At 41.9% G+C, this 17704-nt stretch overlaps 2 protein-coding genes across 2 annotated transcripts in view; both read right to left on the bottom strand.

The window, feature by feature from the left end:
* LOC114479849 (laminin subunit alpha-3) overlaps positions 1 to 16606 on the bottom strand; it is a 68681-nt gene extending 52075 nt beyond the window's left edge. The window contains exons 1-3 of the mRNA XM_028473755.1: positions 16443 to 16606; positions 16211 to 16319; positions 344 to 441 (exon numbers count right to left, since the gene is read on the bottom strand). Coding sequence (XP_028329556.1) covers positions 344 to 441; positions 16211 to 16319; positions 16443 to 16549 — 314 coding nt within the window. The 5' untranslated portion in view covers positions 16550 to 16606. The remainder of the gene's footprint in view (positions 1 to 343; positions 442 to 16210; positions 16320 to 16442) is intronic.
* A 674-nt stretch (positions 16607 to 17280) lies between these two features.
* LOC114478811 (laminin subunit alpha-3-like) overlaps positions 17281 to 17704 on the bottom strand; it is a 93317-nt gene continuing 92893 nt past the window's right edge. The window contains exons 21-22 of the mRNA XM_028472093.1: positions 17552 to 17655; positions 17281 to 17467 (exon numbers count right to left, since the gene is read on the bottom strand). Of these exons, the coding sequence (XP_028327894.1) occupies positions 17281 to 17467; positions 17552 to 17655 (291 nt within the window). The remainder of the gene's footprint in view (positions 17468 to 17551; positions 17656 to 17704) is intronic.

Below are 17704 nucleotides of genomic sequence, written 5' to 3'. Positions count from 1 at the left end.
AGCCCTACTTTCTAAGTAATATATTTATGCAAGTTTCAGTTTTTTGCAGAATTGAAAAAATATATATATTTTTGGAATACCCTAAAGTACAGATACAAAATATGTTCTCTGCTTTTAACCCAACCTTGAGAAGCAGTGGACAGCTAAAGTACAGTGCCAGGGGAGCATTTAGCATTAAAGGACTTGCTCAACTTCCCATAATAAGGGCCCCCAGTGGATTCAAACCAGTGACCCTCCAGATACATGGCCATTTCCTTAACCAGTACAAATTCCCCATATTAAGACAGGTGTTGAAAGAGTTTCCAAGTGTCCAAAAAGTAAGCTTCTAACATTTAAAACGTACCTGTCTTCAGTGAAGTGACCATGAGTTGAGACACACAGCACCTTGGGCTCGACATATTCAATAGAGAACTCCTCTGCAGGGACTGGATACACTTTATACTGCAAACAGATACAGTATCATTTCACACTGCAAAGTAAAAATATAGACACTCTACTAAGATGATAAAAAACTCGAGAAGCATTTTCTTTTGTCCTTGCAAATGTACTCCAGCAAACACCAGCCAGTAGGAAACAATATATTTGTGGTTGCAAACGGTCAAAGTAATTCTAAATAAGATCATATTCAGAGGTGATCAGCGGTGTAAAATGTCTGATGGTGAGCATAAAATGGTAATAATTTACTCTAATTAGTTTGTAGTCCACGAATGTTTTCCTAATTTGTTAATATTGAGAAGATCATGCATTCTCACTATCAGAATACTACTTTTATTATTGTGGGTGTCAGCTCAACTGGAGAGGGAGAGATGAAGAAGTGGTTCAGGGAATAATTTTAATGAGTGATTAATTGAAACAGCGTCATGCATGCACCCTGTGGGATAGCATATGCAATGCTGTCTGAGGGGGAACTTGTGAGGTCTTCTAGATAACAAATTTGAGAAATTCTGCATACAACTGTGGGTGCTTCTTAGACAACAGGACCATATCCCGCACAGGTAGCCAGTGAGCATAGTTTGTGTGGTCCATCACATGGAACCAGGAGCACAGCTCATCACAGACCAGCAGATACAGTAGGAAGTTTCCTTCTGAGAGAAAGGATGAATCAGCACATTAGGGGCTCAAGGTCCATGATGGTAGACCAGAACAGGAAGAAGGATTTGTGAGTGCTTAATCTTTGACTCCATATCTCTAAAGTCTCAGGTGGTCCCTCAACAACAGCGCAGTAAATGCCGTATGAGTTCTGTCTGAGGAGATACAGGCCCATGAGAGAGAAATGGTGAGCATAGCAAGTGTGCTTTATACTGTATGATGCTCATAAATCACAGACCAGGAACAGCCAGATGTTAGGACTTGGGCCTGAGTAAAATTCCATGCTTATAGAAACATTTGCATGATCCCTCCTTAAAGAGTAACTAAACCCCTGCTTTCTGCTGACCTGCCACTAGGGGGGAAATTCAAAAAATGTCTTGTTTATGGGAGTTACTCCTGAAGCAGCTAAAACACACTCAGTCAGGCAGCCCACAGCCCTGCGCAGAGACAGCTGAGCTGTGTTCAACTACTACAATAATAGGAACACACAATCCCAACGTGAAGTACACCCACCCACACACAACCCCCAGTCACTATAGTACTCACGGGCAAACAGCCCCTGCTCTCCAGCCATGAGCCCCGGAAAACCACCTCACGCACACACAACATAAACCAGGAAGCCGCACACACAGTGACAAAAAGTACACGCATGTTCACGCACACACATAGACAGACGGGAATACACACACAATGTGTCTGTACATACACACATAGCTTGATGAACCCTCTGATTAGACCAGAATCTGCTCTTTATAGAAGTACATTCACAAACATGGAGCTTCACATGGAGCTGTCAATCAATGCTCACTGAGGGCTGCTATAAGAGAAAAACTAGTCCCTCTTCCCAGCTTTTGTAGGAGGGACGAGGCCAACAGTGACAGTTAGTGAAACACAATAGTCCAAAGGATGCCATATAATCTGTCTCAACCAATAGCAAAATTCAATTGTAATAGCAAGCATTCAACCCTTAGAGGGCAGTCACTCTGACATTTTACAACAAAATATGCAAGATTAAAAATACTTTTACCAAAATGTTAAAAGTTGGACTAGGATCAATCAACTTAATACCCAAAATACATTATATTATGTATTCAAGAAAAAAAACTGGGTTTTGGGGTTTGGCGACCGTGGCTCAGGTGGTAGTGGGTCGTCTTCTGATCGAGAGATTGGGGGTTCGATCCCAGTACCTGACTATGTGTCGAAGTGTCCTTGGGCAAGACACTGAACCCCAAGTTGCTCCCAGTGGTCGACTAGCGCCTTGCATGGCAGTCCTGTCCCACTGGTGTGTGAATGTGAGAGTGATTGGGTGAATGAGCTGATATGTAAAGCGCTTTGAGACTGCTTCAGTGTGGTGATAAAGCGCTATATAAAATCAAGTCCATTTACCATTTACCATTTACCATAATAGAACAGACTAATAGTAGATGGGACACAAACAGAAACATTATATTTTACCTCATCCCATGTTGGGGAGGTGAGCAGGCGTGCGCACCCTGAGGTGAGTGCATCATTCAGCTCCACTAGCTGTTTTATGAAGCACTGACTGAGAAAAACAGACATGTTTTGATTCAGTCTGAGTTGAAACACATCTGCTTAGCCTCATTATCCCTAAATAACCTAAAAGGCAATTTTTGAGTACCGACACCTTTATTTGAATTAGTTCACTTCTGTTTCGGGCACCGCAAAAAAGGAGCACCCTCCAATTTATTCTTTTTTTTGGTTTCTCTATGAAACGTAAGTATGATTCCCAAAATAGTTTGCATTATAAAATGCATAAGGCACCGTTTACACAAAAACATTTTCTTGTGAAAACGCAAAAGTTTTGTTGCGTTTTGGTGGTGCATTTACAAGGCAACAGCGTGTCGGTGCTTTAAAACAAACTTTATGAGTGAAAGTTTTTGAAAAAAAATGTTTTCTCTGTCTTCGTTTAAACAGGGAAACAACAACCGTTCCGGGTCCTTCTGGCCTGGGGTCTGGCTCTGGGCCCGCCGGCGAGTGCCCGCTGGCTGCCCGTTTGGCGCGGCTCTGGCCGTCTGCTGGGCGTGGGCCTTGGCTCCGCTGCTGGGGTCTCGGGCGGGGGGGCTCTCTGGGCCCTCCCCTCGGGGGTTGGGTGCTTGGGTGTGGGTGGGAGGGGGGGGGTGGGATGCTAGCGGAGGGCCTTGTGATTGGGGGTTGGGGTCGGTGGCGGGATGCGCTGGGTGCTCAGCTGCCTGGGGCTTCCTCGGATGTGTGTGTGGGGGGCGGTGGCTGCCTCTCAGCCTGGGATCTTGGGGGCATCTGGGGGGTTGCTCGGCCATGGGGGGGTTGGCCTGGGGCTCCCTGGCCCCCACTCTTTCTGCTGGCCTGGCTGCATCTGCGGGCCCGGGGCAGTTCCTGGCTTTGCGGTAGCGGTTTTTTGCACATATACTGGTATACGATGCACTGGCACGCCTTGGGATGTGGGATAAAACTCATACTGGGCTAAACTTTAGACAAGTGAATCCCAAATACCTGCTTTAGGTACTACCACTCACTCATTCCCCCTGTCCACAGCCACCACCATTATAGCTAAGCTTCACACTTGTCACTATACTGGCTTGATTACACAACATAATAAGCACAATATATTCTACAACTTCACATCTCACCCTCACTGTAAAACAATCAATTCTTCCCCACTCTTTTTATTTCCTACCTTGAGTCTCTCCTCCCTGCTCCCTTTCCCCTCCCCCTCCCCCTCCCTTTCCACTTAGGTGTAACACTGCTCTCCCTTTTTATATCCTCCCTATAATAAAATATTTCTTACCCTTCCTTAGGGAGGGCTGGTGATGGTCACAATTAAGCAATAAAATAAATCAATTTATTTTATTGCAATAACAAAATATGCATTGCTGTCTCATAATGATTGCACTTCTTGTAGTGTTGACCTTTGACAGCATGTGCAGACAAGAGAAAAAAAAAAAAGTATGAGACACGAACAGCACAAAATGTTTTTCTTCGCACAATCTACCAGGGCCTGAGTGAGAAGCATAATGATATCAGAATGATGATATATGAATTGAAGCACCTTCTCTCAGATCCTGGCACATTTATGACATCTCATGAATGAGACCATGTTACAGAGGTGGAGTCCTCCACGCCCCTCTGCGCTTGCCTTAGGACAGTTTCCCTCCCATTGCTATCAGGATAGCTGTGTTCATCGCCATGACAACTGTTGTGATGGTGATGAATATTATTTTATGGAGACGGTGTCAGTCCCCCGACCCATATTTCACAATGATTTTAACATAAAATCAAATAAAAGAGCTATCAATTATAAAAATCTGAAAAAAATTAAAATCTCAAATCTAGAAACACCAAAACATAAAACCATTAGATGTGCTCTATTAAATATTAGATCACTGAGATCCAAATCTCTACTAGTAAATGACCTTATCTCAGAAAATAACTTTGATTTATTCTGTTTAACTGAAACATGGCTGTATCAAGATGAATATGTTAGTTTAAATGAAGCCACTCCTCCCAGTCATTTAAATACTCATATGCCACGAGACATAGGCCGTGGAGGTGGTGTAGCAGCTATTTATCATTCCTCTCTCCTAATCTATCCTAAACCAAAGGCCAATTACACTTCCTTTGAAAGCCTGGTTCTAAATTTATCTCATATCAAATCAAAAACCTGCCAGCCAGTCTTATTTGCGATAATTTACCGTCCTCCAGGCCCTTATTCTGAATTTCTATCAGAATTCTCTGAGTTTATATTAAACTTAGTCCTCAGTTCTGATAAAATACTGATAGTAGGAGATTTTAATATCCATGTTGACAAAGATAGTGATAGCCTGAGCTCAGCCTTTATGACCCTAATAGACTCAGTTGGCTTTTTTCAAACTATTAATGAAGCTACTCATCGTTTAAATCATACTCTTGATCTTGTTCTAACATATGGCCTTGATATTAATGAACTAAAAGTCTACCCTGAAAATCCTCTGCTATCAGATCACTTTTTAATATCTTTTAACATTATCCTAGAGGATCTCGCACTGTGCAATAAAATAGTTACAAGTAGAAATCTGTCCAATAGTGCTGTGGCTAAATTTAAAGAGGCCATTCCTGCTGCCTTAAACTCAGTGCACCATCCAATAAATAACTATGATATTAATTATAACCCCTCTCAACTGGATCTGCTTGTCGATAGCTCTGCTAGTCTACTAAAATCCACCTTGGACTCAATTGCCCCATTGAGGGAAAAAACTATTAAACGTCAGAGGAAAGCTCCGTGGTTTAGCTCTGACACTCACACACTCAAACAAACAACCCGTAAATTAGAGAGAATGTGGCGCTCCAATAAAACAGAGGAGTCACGAATACTTTGGCAAGAAAGCCATAGTAAATACATGACAGCCTTACGACATAGTCGATCTACATACTACTCCTCACTAATTGAAGAAAATAAAAATAATCCGAGGTACCTTTTCAGCACTGTAGCCAGGCTAACACAAAGTCAGAGCTCTATTGAGCCCATGATTCCTCTAGCCCTCAGCTGTGAGGACTTTATGACATTTTTTAACGATAAAATTCACAAGATTAGAGATAAAATTAGCCACTCCCTGCCTTCACCTGGGCCTGCTGTACCATTAAATGTAAATAGGCCTAACCTAAACTGTTTCACACATATAGGACTTCAGGAACTTAACTCTATTATTTCATCCTCCAAACCATCGACCTGCCTTTCAGATCCGATCCCAACTAAGCTGTTTAAAGAAGTTATTCCCCTAGTCTGCCCATCTTTGTTGGAGACAATAAATATATCCCTATCAATAGGCTACGTGCCACAGTCCTTTAAAGTAGCTGTAATCAAACCCCTTCTCAAAAAACCTACTCTTGATTCCAGCACTTTAGCAAACTACAGGCCTATATCTAATCTTCCTTTTATTTCAAAGATTCTTGAGAAAGTTGTGGCAGCTCAGCTCTGTGAATTTCTTCAAAACAACAGCCTGTTCGAGGACTTCCAGTCAGGCTTTAGAGCTCAACACAGCACAGAGACTGCTTTAGTTAAAGTAACTAATGATCTACTCTGGGCTTCAGATGAAGGACGACTGTCAGTGCTGGTTTTATTAGATCTTAGTGCAGCTTTTGACACTATAGATCACTATATTCTACTAGAGAGATTAGAGAAATTACTTGGAATCACAGGGACTGCCCTAAACTGGTTTAAGTCCTACCTATCTGATAGGTACCAGTTTGTACACGTGAATAATAAGTCTTCTGTGTACACTAAAGTAAGCTACGGGGTTCCTCAGGGCTCTGTGCTAGGTCCAATCCTCTTCTGTATCTATATGATCCCCCTTGGTAATGTTATGAGAAAATACTCTGTTAACTTCCACTGCTATGCTGATGATACCCAACTGTATGTATCAATGAAGCCAGGTGAGACAAATCAGCTATCTAAACTTGAGGCCTGTCTAAAGGACATTAGGGCCTGGATGGACCAAAATTTTCTTCTTCTCAACTCAGACAAGACTGAGGTCATTGTACTGGGCCCGCGACACCTTAGAGAAACCTATGCTAGCCTAACTGCCCTAGATGGCATTACTCTGGCACAAAGCACAACTGTTAGAAACCTTGGGGTTCTATTTGATCAGGACTTATCCTTCAACTCTCACATAAAACAAACTTCAAGAACTGCCTTCTTTCATCTCCGTAACATTGCTAAAATCAGATCTATCCTGTCTCAGGGCGACGCCGAAAAACTAGTCCATGCTTTTGTTACCTCTAGACTGGATTATTGTAATTCTCTTTTAGCAGGCTGCCCGAGCAAGTCGCTTAAGACACTTCAGCTGGTTCAAAATGCTGCAGCACGTGTACTGACTAAAACTAGGAGAAGAGATCACATTACTCCTGTATTAGCCTCTCTGCATTGGCTTCCCATAAAATATAGAATAGAATTCAAGATTCTTCTTCTCACTTATAAAGCCCTAAATGGACAGGCACCAGTCTATCTCAAGGAGCTTGTAGTGCCATACAACCCCCCCAGAACACTACGCTCTCAAAATGCTGGACTACTCGTTGTTCCATTCATCTCTAAAAGTAGTATAGGAGGAAGAGCTTTCAGTTATCAGGCCCCACTTCTCTGGAACCATCTACCAACCACGGTTCGGGGGGCAGACACCCTCTCTACCTTTAAGGTTAGGCTCAAAACATTCCTCTTTGATAAAGCTTTTAGTTAGGAACCAGCTCATAGCTCATAATTAAGATGCAATAGGCATAGACTGCCGGGGGGGGGGGGGGTCTGGCATGCTCGGTTGGAGAGAGGTTGGAGAGGGCGTTAAGAGAGAGGTCATTTAGGTTAGAGAGGGACCGGAGAGGGTCCCATTCCTCTTTCAAACACTCCCTCTATGTCTGCTTCTTCCCTTGTGTGTTTGCTCCTGTACTCCTTCTGGCTTTTGTCTTGCAGGTCCGTGGGATCCTCAGTGTGGAGTTACAGAGACTCAGCGGCTCTGTCTCCACCCTTTTCTCTGCACACACCCAACACAGCATAACGTGGATGGCTGTTCATCATAGGAATGGGATCCACACAAGGTTCCTGCTGCTTAACAGAAGGTTTTCCTTGCCGCCATGATGAATTCATGTTGGGTGTGGGATACATATGTATGTGTATATACGTATATATGCATATGTGTGTATCCATAAAATGAAGAGTCCGTCCTTAAGACTGCTCTACTGTAAAGTGCCTTGAGATACCATTGGTTATGATTTGGCGCTATACAAATAAAGATTGATTGATTGATTGATTGATAAAGTTACTGATGAGACGCTGCTCAAGCAAGTGACCAAGACAACAAGTGAGGAGAGTGAGAGAAAACGACGCCTGGGTCGAAATGTTCGCCCAAAAATAGCTTACGTTCAGAGTAGTAAAGTTACAAGCGATGTGAGCAAAGAAAAGAGTAGCATAAACACAAATGCTAAAGATGAACTAATCCATCAACTAAGTGCCCAAGTACAAGCCTTGACTCAAGCAGTAAGCTCCTTACTGTCAAATGTGGCTGCAACAGCAAGAAAACAAACAACTGAGCCTCAACCACAATGTAGTTGCCAGTGTCCCGATAGACAGAACAGAACAATAAGAAGAGAGAGACCACGTGGCTGTCCAAACTGTATCGCCAATAACCAGACTAACTGCAATCACTGCTTTGCTTGTGGTGAAGAAGGACACCGAGCTGTCGGGTGCCTAAAAAGATCCAGTCCGTCGGGAAATGCAACCCGGTCACTGCAAGGGGACAACCTGTTATGGTAGCTTGAGGCTTTGTATAGATTACAGGCTCCTGAACCAGAAGACAATCCCAGACAGACATCCTCTGCCTTGTATTCGGGATCTCATTGACACACTAGGTGGCTACAGCTGGTTCTCAATTTTGGATCAGGGAAAGGCTTTTCACCAAGGCTTCATTGCAGAAGGGTCACGGCACCTTACAGCATTCATCACTCCCTTTGGACTTTCTCATGCCCCAGCTGCATTCCAGAGGAGTATGGAGGACATGCTTAACTCTTTGCCAGATGAACACTGCATACCCTATCTAGATGATGTTCTCTGCTACTCAAAGTCTTTTGAAGATCACATAGAGACACTGAGACATGTCCTGAGAGCGGGGTGAAGCTCAGACCCAACAATGCGAGCTGTTCAAGAAGGAGGTTCGTTACGTGGGAAGGCTGGTCTCCGCTGATGGAGTAAGGATTGACCCGAAGGATCTAGAGGCCATCCAGGCTTTGAGGGACAAGACCGTCAGCACTGTGGGAGAAGTTCGTAAGCTGCTGTGATTCCTCAGCTACTACCGCACATACGTTCAAAACTTCTCAAGAATTGCAAAGCCTATGTATGAGCTGTTGCAGGCAAGAAGTATTACAAATGAAACACCTCAGCCCACACAAAAGAATGGAAAAGGAGCCCAGCTGTCATCCAGGACCAAAGTGCAGTGGACTGGGAAACATTAAGAGGCATTAGACCAGCTCATCCATATCTTGTCCAACCCGCCAGTGCTGGCCTACCCTGACTTCAACCTCCCTTTTGTGCTTCACACAGATGCATCTGAGCAAGGTCTGGGGGCAGTGCTGTACCAACGCCAGGGAGGGAAGGTCAGAGTCATTGCCTACGGGTCCAGGACACTTACACCTGCTGAACAAAACTACAACCTTCACTAAGGCAAGCTTGAATTTCTGGCATTGAAGTGGGCCATCAGTGAAAAGTTTAGAGACTATCTTTTCTATGCGCCCCACTTTATTGTGTATACAGATAACAACCCATTAACCTATGTGATAAGCACTGCCAAGCTCAATGCAGTGGGCCACCGATGGGTTGGTGAGCTGGTCGACTTTTGGTTTGAAGTGAAGTACTGACCAGGAAGAGTGAATGTGGATGCAGACACGCTGTCCAGGTTGCCATTAGACATTGACAGCTATGTCGACTTATGTACAGAAGAGCTCCCCAAAGACACTATTTTGTCGACATGGGATGGCAGCCGAGCCGCTAAGAGAAGAGATGTTGCTTATGTTGCTGTCCTCAACTTGTCACAAGATAGCTTGACCAGCTCAGAGTCGCCAGAGCTGCTCCCTACCATAAGCAGGGACAAACTTTTGAAAGCACAGCAAGCTGACCCTGCCATTGGTCAAGTCATCAAACTCAAGGAAGCTAACAAAACACTGACCAGTGACATGAGAAGAGGAGTTTATGGCCTTGCTAAGAAGCTTTTACATGAATGGGAGAAGCTTCAGCTCAAAGATGGACTGCTATACAGGGAAACTACTCACAGGAGTCAATTTGTCTTACCGACCAATATCGACCGCTGGTTTTAAAACACCTCCATGAAGATATGGCTCACATGGGCACTGAAAGAGTTCTGGGTCTGCCTCGAGACAGATTTTATTGGCCATACATGAAACAAGATGTTGAGATCTATGTGACGAGAAAATGTCGCTGCATAAAGCAGAAGAAACCTGCGTCACACATCAGAGCAACCATGGGGCGCATTACCACCAGCTCACCCTTAGAACTCGTGTCAATAGACTACCTCCACTTGGAACCCAGCAAAGCTGGCTTTGAGTTTATACTGGTTGTTGTAGACCATTTTACAAGGTTTGCCCAAGCCTATGCCACCAAAAACAAGTCCAGGAAAACCACTGCAGAGAAACTCTTTGATGATTTTATTCCTCGATTTGGCTACCCATGGAAACTACATCATGACAAGGGAAGGGAATTTGAGAATGATCTCTTCAAAACCCTGCAACATCAGAGTGGAGTGGGTCACTCTAGAACCACCCCATACCACCCTCAGGGAAACCCTGCAGAGAGGTTTAACCGCACCTTGCTTCAAATGCTTAGGACCTTGGAAGAGAAAGAAAAGGAGAAATGGAGAGAACATCTACCACAAGTTCTTCATGCCTATAACTGTACCCGGCATGAAGCGACTGGGTTTTCGCCCTTTTACCTGATGTATGGGCGTCACCCACCCCTGCCTGTGGACATGATAGTTGGATTGGATAATGGTGGAGGAGACGCTTCTCCAAGAGGCTATGCAGAGAAGTGGGCCTCAAGGATGAAAGAAGCTTACAAACCCACCTCTGAAAACAGCCAGCAGTCAAGTTCTTATGGGAAGAAATACTATGATCGCTGCTTAAAGTGTGTTGTCCTTGAACCTGGTGATCGTGTCTTGGTGCGCAACCTGAGCAATTGAGGGGGCCCCGGTAAACTAAGGTCATACTGGAAAGACATGGTTCATGTGGTCAAGGAGAAATTGGAACACAAGCAGTGATGAGGATGATGAAGAACCACATTACTGGTTGAGAATACCAGTAAGTAGAGCATTTGGGGGAACACAAGCAAAGTCCTTCTGTGAGCCTCTGGAAAACTCAACTTTAGTACCAAACAATGAGGGATCTGAACAAACACGACCACGCATACCTGAAACAGAAATCGGAGGTTCGGAGGTGTGTATGTAGGTGAAAGAAGAGTAAGCTTGCCTGATGAAGAAAGTGAAAGAAATGAAAACAGGACACAGACAGTAAACAAACACTTACCTGAGGGTTCACTACCCGTAGGGCATGAGCAGGAGCATATGACAGAGCAAGAGGGTAGAGCAATGGCCCCTCGGACAATCATTGAACAGCCTTACAGTGGTAAGACCGGCCAGCCACAACTATGGACGTCCTCTCGAACAAGGAAACCCACCCAGATATTCACGTATGAGTCGTTAAGCCAACCCTCCTACCAGTCACATGCAATTTGTAACACACTTGGGACCTATGGACCAGCATCAATGCCATTCCGGGAAATTAATACGTATCCTATGACCTTCTGCCCCCCGACAAAGTCACTGCACTGAACACCAAACCAGATTCTTTCTCACACACCAGCCATGCAATGCACTGCACCATTAATAATGTATTGATTGAAATTCAAACAAAAACACACCCTTCACTTACCTTTGGATAATTATGTTCCTGAATAGTTCCTAAGTTGTAAGAGATGCAAAAGGTTGAAATGTCTGGAGCCATTCTTTATGTCACGGAGCGTGTGACGCACACAAAACGTGTTGTCACATTTTATGTTTGTATTTGGCTAATGTTTTATTTTAAGTTATTTAACTCTCTGTAATATGACCCATTTCGGGTTGGTTAATGACTGTGTTAAAGGACACAAAGCTTCAATTTAAAACAAACTGCATATCTCAGTTTTACCAGTAGGAGGCAGTGTGGCACTGAGCGTCTTTCATGGACTCTAATTGCTAGTGGACGCGTGGCTTCCTCAGTATGCTGAGCGAAGCTGCACTGAACAGAAGTACTGTCGTCTTCCTCATCTTTTCTCCTGTTTACACAGGTTTGTGAAGCTTGAAAACAGGTCAACATGTGTAAGAATGTGGTTTACCACTAAAAGAAAAGCTAAAATATAATCAAAAGGGAGTTAAAGAATGTTGTTGTTAAGAAGCAGGTACTTTTAATCTGTGTTACATGCAAGCCAAGATGGCGCTGCCGATCGTAATGTGTTTGTGGTGACTACAAAATGAGAGTCTGGTTAAAGTTTTTGCTCCAGTACATTTCACTCAGTAATAAATATTGTGTTTCTAGTGAATATTTAAATGTTAATATTATTAGGTTATAGGCATGGTTAAACATGTTGAATGATATAAGTATATAAAAAAAGAGCTTTTAGTTGTTAGTCTTTAGCTCATGCAGTTTTGTGTACCACTAGCAATGTGCTAGTTTATCTTTAAAATGTGATTTAAGAACACATATGTTTATTTTGAATAGTTTACGTGAGATATATTTGAACTAAAGGTAAAATAACTCAGTTTAATGGCTGAAAGAAAGTTCATCTATTACACTGTTCGCACTTAGAGATATGGTAATGGTGATTTGTGTACATGTCTATTGTGTGACTGAAAATGCTGTTATACAGAGAGAAGACAGTCAGTAAAAATTTATTAATTTTGAATATTGATGAATAAAAGAGTAAGCTGAGTGAAGCTGCACTGAACAGAAGTACTGTCGTCTTCCTCATCTTTTCTCCCGTTTACACAGGATTCTCATTTGTTTATGGGTCTTCAGCCTGAGACCTGTAACACCTGCAGAGACTAACTTTAACAGTTAGACCCGACGTAACTGACAGAATACGGCCAGAACCCAAATAAAGCCGATCTCTCTTTAATCAGGAACCTATTGCTGCCTAACACTATTCACATCCATGCCCAGTGTACACATGTAGGCAAGGTTCTTTAATAACTCAACTGTAAACTTACAGCATGCAATACTACATGCTTCATACTGGGTTACTGCTGTAACACACAGCTCAGAGAGCTCTACATGTGACCTACACAGCAACACAATGAGTCAAGAACGTGTCATTTATGCATTTATAACATAATTCATTCATGTACCAGAGGACAACCTTCATTCACCTCCTTCGCAAACATTTGTGGGTCATCTCGCGCTTATTGAAACACGTCATCTGACCGTTTATTCTCCTCGCAGCTTCAGAGCCGAGTCAAACCAGAGTGGATGTTAAAAAAATAGAATGTAAGCCCGACCCAGGATTCGGGCAAATAGCTCTCAGAAGCAGAATCTGGCGCATACATGAAATAAGTCTCTGCTGATGCAAATGACGGTGAAGTACCTTAAAGGAGACATATCATGGTTTTAAATCCTTTCTTTTTACATATAAATCATACAGTTGTGGTCTATATAAAGCGGAACTGCAATGCTTGGGTCTGAATTCCTCATTATTATAGCTCCACGGGCCCCTCTTCTACCCTTTTCTGATGTGCTTCTGAGAGCAACTCGTTTTGGTGCGGTCTCTTTAAATGTAAATGAGACACTTCAAACCCCGCCCCCTCTTCAGTTTACAGAGGTGACACTCGGTTCAACTCCACCCTGCTCGGCCATTTTTGTAGTTTGATAGAAGAGATATGGTTGTAGCGGCGCATAAACTTTTCATTCAGAGGTTATTTACAAAATGTCAACAACAGAAGACTTGTCCATCCAGCCTTACATGTTCGAGCCAGAGTCGGACCCAGCGGAGCGAGATGAAAATGAAGATGATGAACCTGCAGAACCCTAACAAGTGAGCTAACACAAGCACCGAGCTAACGCTAGCGCCAAGCTAACGTCACGAAATGCATTTTAATACAGTCTTTTCGGAGACAAAAATGGCAAAATGAAATGACTAATGAAAACTTTAGACTTAAATTAAATCACGTAGGCCATATCATCAAGGAGCACACAGCGCTAACATATGAAGTCTGAAGACGATGCAACTGCTAAGCAACTGCTAATGCTAACAAAACAATGACAGGGACGTCTTATCATCACACTTTTTAGCGTTATTTACAGCTTACCGAAGTGCTCTGTTCGTCGTCTCCAAAGATAGAAGGAATTGAACCCTCAATCAGACAAAGTCTTTCGACAAATCCTCCTTTATACTGGCGGAGGTTGCTGAAGCAGTCATCCTTGAAGTGCTTCGCACACACAAAAATGACCTTACCCACAGATGTGGGTACATTTCTGTGAAAAATAAAACTCAACCAGGTACTTCGGAAAGGTTCTGATGCTGGGAGACGGTGTAATGAAGGGTGTGGGTTACTACATCCAACAACCGAACATTTTGATTTCTCCTCTCGTAACTTCTGCATCCTGGAGCTTGGACTACAAAATCGCAGTGAGAAATAAAAATGGCGGATTGCGCGAAGTGTTGGGCCTGGAGTCGATGTCCAAATTTGGCAGTTCTGCTGCAAATACTGTGATGTAATAGTTCAAAAAACGTAATAGAGAATAGAAAAATCGAAACAGAAAAATATGAATTGAAAAATATGACCAAAACAGAATATAAAGATATCTATGGAGCACCTGAAGAGACTAATTTGATTTTTTCTGTACTTCTAAGCACTCTAAATATACAACAAAATGCATTTAAGGGCTAAAAAAGTGGATTTAGCATGATATGTCCCCTTTAATTTCCGGGCTATAAAGCGCACTGTTTTATTGGCCGCATTACAATAATTTAGCAATCACACAAATGTCCCAGCCTAACATAGGCTGCACTCTATTGGCTGATGAAGGTGCCCTTCAGACAACTCGGCCAATCAGAACGGGCAGGTAGGCAGGCTGCCGTACTTCGTTAGGTTGCAGGGAAATGTCTGTGTTTCAACTGATAAGTTTCCTTTACTACATGAAGTCTACATGAAGTTAAAAAATAAATGAATGAATAAGAAATAAAATAATAATTTTAAGTCCTGGGAACTGTGGAAACACTATTTTCTGTCTGTGGTCACATTCTGTTGCTTTCTTAGGAAACTGTTGTATTTAACAACTCTTCTTATTAAAGGATATGTTTTTGTCTTCTCATCATATCTATTTTCTATTGGCTGTGGTGTATGGCATTAATTATTGTTCTGTATACGATGTATATGAACTAAACCTGTTGAGTGGAGCAAAAAAAGAACTTCATGTCATGTTATGCCAATACATAGGTTGTGATGCTTAGGTACATTATGATGAAATTTGAGTAATAATAGTACTTTTAAGTAATCCTCTATAGGGCGGTGGAGTGCACTACCTCGCCACTATGTTTGCTAGCGTTAGCATAGTTGTGTGTTTTACCAAGTGAAATGATGTTGCTGTAATGGATGGTCATTCAGTCATTTTTGATTGTATGAATACAACTTTAGAACTGCCTTTAAAAAAAAACACACAATTCTGCAGTATTTGTTTTAGCGCCTTTTGAAAGGCCATTTACTGCTTAATATACCACTTAATAGTACATCAGTGAACAAGCCTATTTACGCAGTTCAAGAAGCCGGCCGCCATCTTCGGTCTCCAAATCTGCAGGTAGTTTAATGTAAACAATAGCTAACTGGTTACTGCCTGTTCTTTGGTGTCCTACTCACATTTCTGCTATTCTTTGGTGTTCTTGGGAAATTAAAATTTTTTGAATTATCTCACTTTTTGTTAAAAATTGTGCTCAATCAAACTATTTCATGAAATTTGAAATGTATCTGTTCCGCTTTACATCAACAAATTTGAACTATTAAAATGATAAGAACATTGTACAACTTCTGTTCTCTGTTCTGATATTGTCATCTTTTTATTACCTTGGAGTTTTATTACCTGTTTTTAAGTTGTGGCTCTTAAATACAGAGCGGTTCTTCATCTTTTGACTGGCAGCATTCAGTATTAGTATTGTCAGCATTTGCAATGTGGCATTCATTTTAGCATTGAGCACTCTCTTTTGAATTTTCTTCAGGATATGAAGCCTTTTCAAGGTCAAAATTTTAGTCTCATGAAATTTCCTTAGTTTTTGAATTGTTAAACTCATGAAATATGCTATAAAACCATACTAGATTTTTTTTAGTTTACTTACACATTTCAGACAATGCAAATGAGGTTGCTTTAAATTTTGCTGTGGTATTTATCAGTTAATGAACAAGTGGACCGTGCGTGTAGCATATGCACAAACATGGCCAACTTATTGCAAGATAAAAAGCAGAGATTGGCCATTGTTATTGCATATTTCCTAGTGCTGATAGCAAAAACATACCTTTTATAACCACTATTTTCACTCATGTGTACTGCACTCGGTTTGTGTAATAATTCGTCTTACTAGAAGGAAGGACGCAGTGGTAGTCTGCAGAATAATTTTTGCTCCATGACTAAAATCCAGCATTGCCACTTGATTCTCGCTGTTGACTGCAACACTCCGGCACAAATTACTGCACGCACAAAAACACAAGAATCCTTATTCTGTTTTCAAACATTTGTAATTTTTTTTACCGGTATCATTAACAGTTATTGAAGACACTTGTCCACAGTAGAGATCTAGTAACATGACTCACCTGTATGCACATCTGTAGATGTTTGCCCTGAGAATGATTTGGCCGCCGGACTCCTCATTGACTGTGTCAAATATGTTGAGTATGTTAATATTTTGAACAGTGTCCATCTCACTTGCATACTCAAAGATAAGAGCATAAAGTCCAGGACGAGGGACGCGCAGACTGAGTTGGAGCTGTACAGAGTGCTACAGAGAGGAGAAGCAAATCAATTACTAGACCTAGTGTTTGAATAGGAATCCATTGGGTGAAAACGAGTGAAAACGCAGACAAAATAAAGTATAAGATTAAAATTATTACTAATATGCATAGAGACTGAAAAATGTCATGTTTTGACGATTGAAATATTGCCTAAAAAGAGCTACAGTATATATGCTCTTTATAACATTTTGTCAAACTCAGTCTCAGATTTTTTTTCTTCCAAAAGAAATTTAACTCATTATAAACCTGCCTTTACTAATTTTACCTGGTGTCAAACAAAACACTGCTCAGCATGTATTTTTCATATCGACCCGCATTAAAGCTGCAGTATGTACATTTTTTTGGGTGCCATTTGGTCAAAAATCCATTATCATCTTTGAACATATTTTAATCCAAAATGTTCTGAGTGGACAGTGAATCTCTCTTTTCAAATATAGTTTCTTTAAAAAAAGAAGAAAAAAAAATCTTGTTCAGTGCCTGTGTAATGAAGAAACCTAAATTTAGCCAAATTTAAATGATTAAGCAAAAAAATCCAAAAATGACAGTTAGAGAAGAGTGTTCTCCAAAGAGGAATGATCTGTTGTTGGTAGCTTCTACTGTAAAAGTGAAGTTACCCACTATCAGTGTAATATTATGCAGTTCACACCCTAAAAGGGTGATTTTTGCTGACCTGTCTCTCATTGAGCACAGCCATGTCGGGGTGATCGGGGGTGGGACGCCGCACATCAGCATGCCTCCTCCTGTGCCGTCTCCTGGTGTAGAATGTACCCTCTGAGCCCAGTGTGGAGCTGAAGCCCTCCAAAGGTAGGTGTTTATACAGGAGACAGCTGGGAGACAAGCAGGGAGACATATTGAACAACCATCCCAATCAAGAAGTATGTTATAACACACAATCTCAAGTAAATAATTACTTTGTATTCTTGTTTGCAGTGGGTAAATACGTGCAGGGCTGGGTAACCTTTTCCTGTAACAGAGGTGCCTCGTAGTAATCCTTAGGCAACAGCACCAAATAGTCCTGATGAAAGAGGAAGATAATGTCCATCCATCATTTAAATAATGGTCAT

This window comes from Gouania willdenowi, chromosome 17, assembly GCF_900634775.1.
Source record: "Gouania willdenowi chromosome 17, fGouWil2.1, whole genome shotgun sequence".
Taxonomy (NCBI): domain Eukaryota; kingdom Metazoa; phylum Chordata; class Actinopteri; order Blenniiformes; family Gobiesocidae; genus Gouania; species Gouania willdenowi.
This window is presented reverse-complemented; position numbering and strand designations above follow the sequence as displayed.